The 2,760-nt window shown below is 50.0% G+C and overlaps 1 protein-coding gene across 1 annotated transcript; it reads left to right on the top strand.

Annotated features, from left to right (window-relative positions):
* Positions 1 to 208: 208 nt before the first annotated feature.
* LOC108490959 (igE-binding protein-like) lies at positions 209 to 2,303 on the top strand. The gene is given in 3 exon segments (XM_029564493.1): positions 209 to 698; positions 701 to 1,415; positions 1,417 to 2,303. Coding segments are annotated over 3 exon segments (1,140 nt in total). The 5' UTR covers positions 209 to 535; the 3' UTR covers positions 1,679 to 2,303.
* Positions 2,304 to 2,760: the final 457 nt, after the last annotated feature.

The following is a 2,760-nucleotide window of genomic DNA, read 5'->3' as shown; positions in this document are numbered from 1 at the left end:
AGGTAAGGACGTTCAGAGAGGTATGTTTTTTCTGGACTTTGGCTTGAACCTGTTTCCGCCTTGGAAAGGTAGCTTTGAGGCCTTGGTTATCATTCTGGGAGCACTTATAGTTTTGTTGTATAAAACATGCCAGGCCATTGTGGCGGAAAGTCGAAATGTTCTTGAGGAAGTCCAGGATAGCATGTCAGAAACTGAACGCAGTGAGAGGTTAGGTGCACGAAAAAAGAAACAGGCCCCAAATAAGGAAAATGGCCCTCCCGGAAGGTCTGTTGACAAGGGAGCGTATTTTAAAGAGCCTAGAGATTCTTTGCCTGTCGAGAGGCCGGACAAAGGGACTAGTATATACCCCGTCCGAGAACTAAAGGCTCTGCAATTAAGTAGTTCAGGAAGCCCCGGGAGCTCTGAGGACGAGAGCCTTGACCCAGAGGAGGAGGCGGAGCTAGATGAGGAAGTAGCGAAGTATGAGGAAGAAAGATATCATCCAGATGATCATGTACAAGGCAACAAGAGACACCAAAAACATTCACATTCTGTGATGGCCGCTTCACAAGTGGCCCCCTCAGCGTCCCCTCCGTATGAGGTCCGCCAAGGATCTTTTTCCCTCCTATCTGATAAAGTGCAGAGGAAGTTACGTTCGGCCTTCCCTGTCTTTGAAGGCCTAGAGAACGGGCGGGTATACGCACCCGTGGAATATAACCAAATAAAGAATTAGCAGAGTCAGTCAGAAAGTATGGCGTCACCGCCAATTTCACATTGGCACAATTGGACAGGCTGGCGAGAGACTCCATGACACCTACTGATTGGCAAACAATAGCCAAGGCCACGCTTAACAGCATGGGCCAGTTTATGGAATGGAAGGCCCTTTGGCATGAAGCAGCTCAAGAACAAGCCAGGGCCAATGCTATATCTTTGACACCAGAACAGCAAGAATGGACTTTTGACATGCTGACAGGGCAGGGACACTATGCAACCAATCAAACAAATTTCCCCTGGGGAGCATACCAACAAGTCTCAAGCACTGCCATCAGGGCCTGGAAGGCACTCTCTAGGAAGGGTGAGGGAGGTAACCAATTAACAAAGATTATACAAGGAGCTCAAGAGCCTTTTTCTGACTTTGTGGCTAGGATGACGGAGGCGGCAGGGCGCATTTTTGGAGACTCTGAGACAGCCATGCCTCTTGTCGAACAGCTTGTCTTTGAACAAGCCACTCAGGAATGCTGTGCCGCCATTGCCCCTAGAAAAAACAAAGGGATGCAGGACTGGCTTAGGGTTTGTAGAGAGTTAGGGGGCCCTCTTACCAATGCAGGGCTGGCAGCAGCCATTTTACAGTCCCAGAGACGCCCCCCTAAGGGGCCCGAAAAAAGGGTCTGCTTTAACTGCGGAAAGCCCGGACACATGAAAAGAGACTGTAGAAATCAGAGGGCCCACCCCTGCTCTTTGCACCCGCTGCGGCAAGGGCTATCATAAGGCAGACCTATGTCGCTCGGTTAGGGATTTGAGAGGTAATGTCCTCCCTCCTAAGGCAACCTTTATCAATGAGGATCCAAAAAACGGGGCAGCGGGCCCATGGTCCCAGGGCCCACAAAAATATGGGAACCGGTTCATCAAGGCCCCGGAGAAAGCCCCCTTGGGGATGACACAAGACTGGACTTGCGCGCCTCCTCCGATTTCTTATTGATGCCTCAAATGGCAGTGCAGCCCATACCTGCCTGTTTGCCCATACCATTTCCTCAAGGGACTGTAGGGCTCCTTCTGGGCCGAGGGTCACTCACCCTGCAAGGATTGATTGTTCACCCTGGCATAATTGACAATCAGCGTACCCCTGAGGTTCAGGTTTTGTGCTCTAGCCCTAAAGGCATATTTTCTATCAGTAAAGGGGATAGGATAGCTCAGTTGCTACTCCTTCCAAGTACCCACCAGGAATTTAGAAATAGGCCGATGGGATCCTCGGGTCAGGACTCAGCCTATTTAGTTGTCAGCCTACAAAATAGGCCGAAGCTGCTCCTACAGGTTAATGGTAAGAGTTTTGAAGGCATCCTAGATACTGGGGCAGATAAGAGCATCATCTCTTCCCATTGGTGGCCAAGGTCTTGGCCGATTACCGAGGCTTCCCATTCATTACAGGGTTTGGGTTATAGTGCCCATCCCACAATCAGCTCTTCCGCCCTCACTTGGAAGACGGCGGAAGGGCGGGAGGGAAGATTCACTCCTTATGTCCTCCCTTTACCTGTCAACCTATGGGGACGGGATGTTATGCACGACCTCGGGCTTACTCTGTCCAATGAATATTCACCACAAGCAATCCAAATATGAAGAAAATGGGGTATGAGAGAGGAAAAGGGCTGGGGTGTTGTGAACAGGGGTGTACAGAACCCATAGCACCCAACCCAAATCAAGGCAGACAAGGCCTGGGTTTTTCCTAGGTGCCACTGAGGCAGTACGGCCCATACCATGGAAAACGGAGGCTCCGGTGTGGGTTCCTCAGTGGCCTTTGACCTCCAAAAAATTGGCTGCAGTAACTGATCTGGTCACTGAGCAGCTGGCTTTGGGGCATATAGAGCCATCTACCTCCCCTTGGAATACCCCGATTTTTGTGATAAAAAAGAAATCTGGAAAATGGAGGTTATTACATGACCTAAGAGCTATTAATGAGCAAATGTATCCCCTTGGGGCAGTGCAGCGGGGACTTCCGGTCCTCTCTGCTCTGCCTAAGGATTGGAACTTAATCATTATAGATATAAAGGACTGCTTCTTTTCTAT

Source organism: Nannospalax galili, unplaced genomic scaffold (genome assembly GCF_000622305.1).
Source record: "Nannospalax galili isolate Female #2095 unplaced genomic scaffold, S.galili_v1.0 scaffold296, whole genome shotgun sequence".
Classification (NCBI taxonomy): Eukaryota; Metazoa; Chordata; class Mammalia; order Rodentia; family Spalacidae; genus Nannospalax; species Nannospalax galili.
Note: the sequence above shows the minus strand (reverse complement) of the source record. Positions and strands in the feature narration are given on the sequence as shown.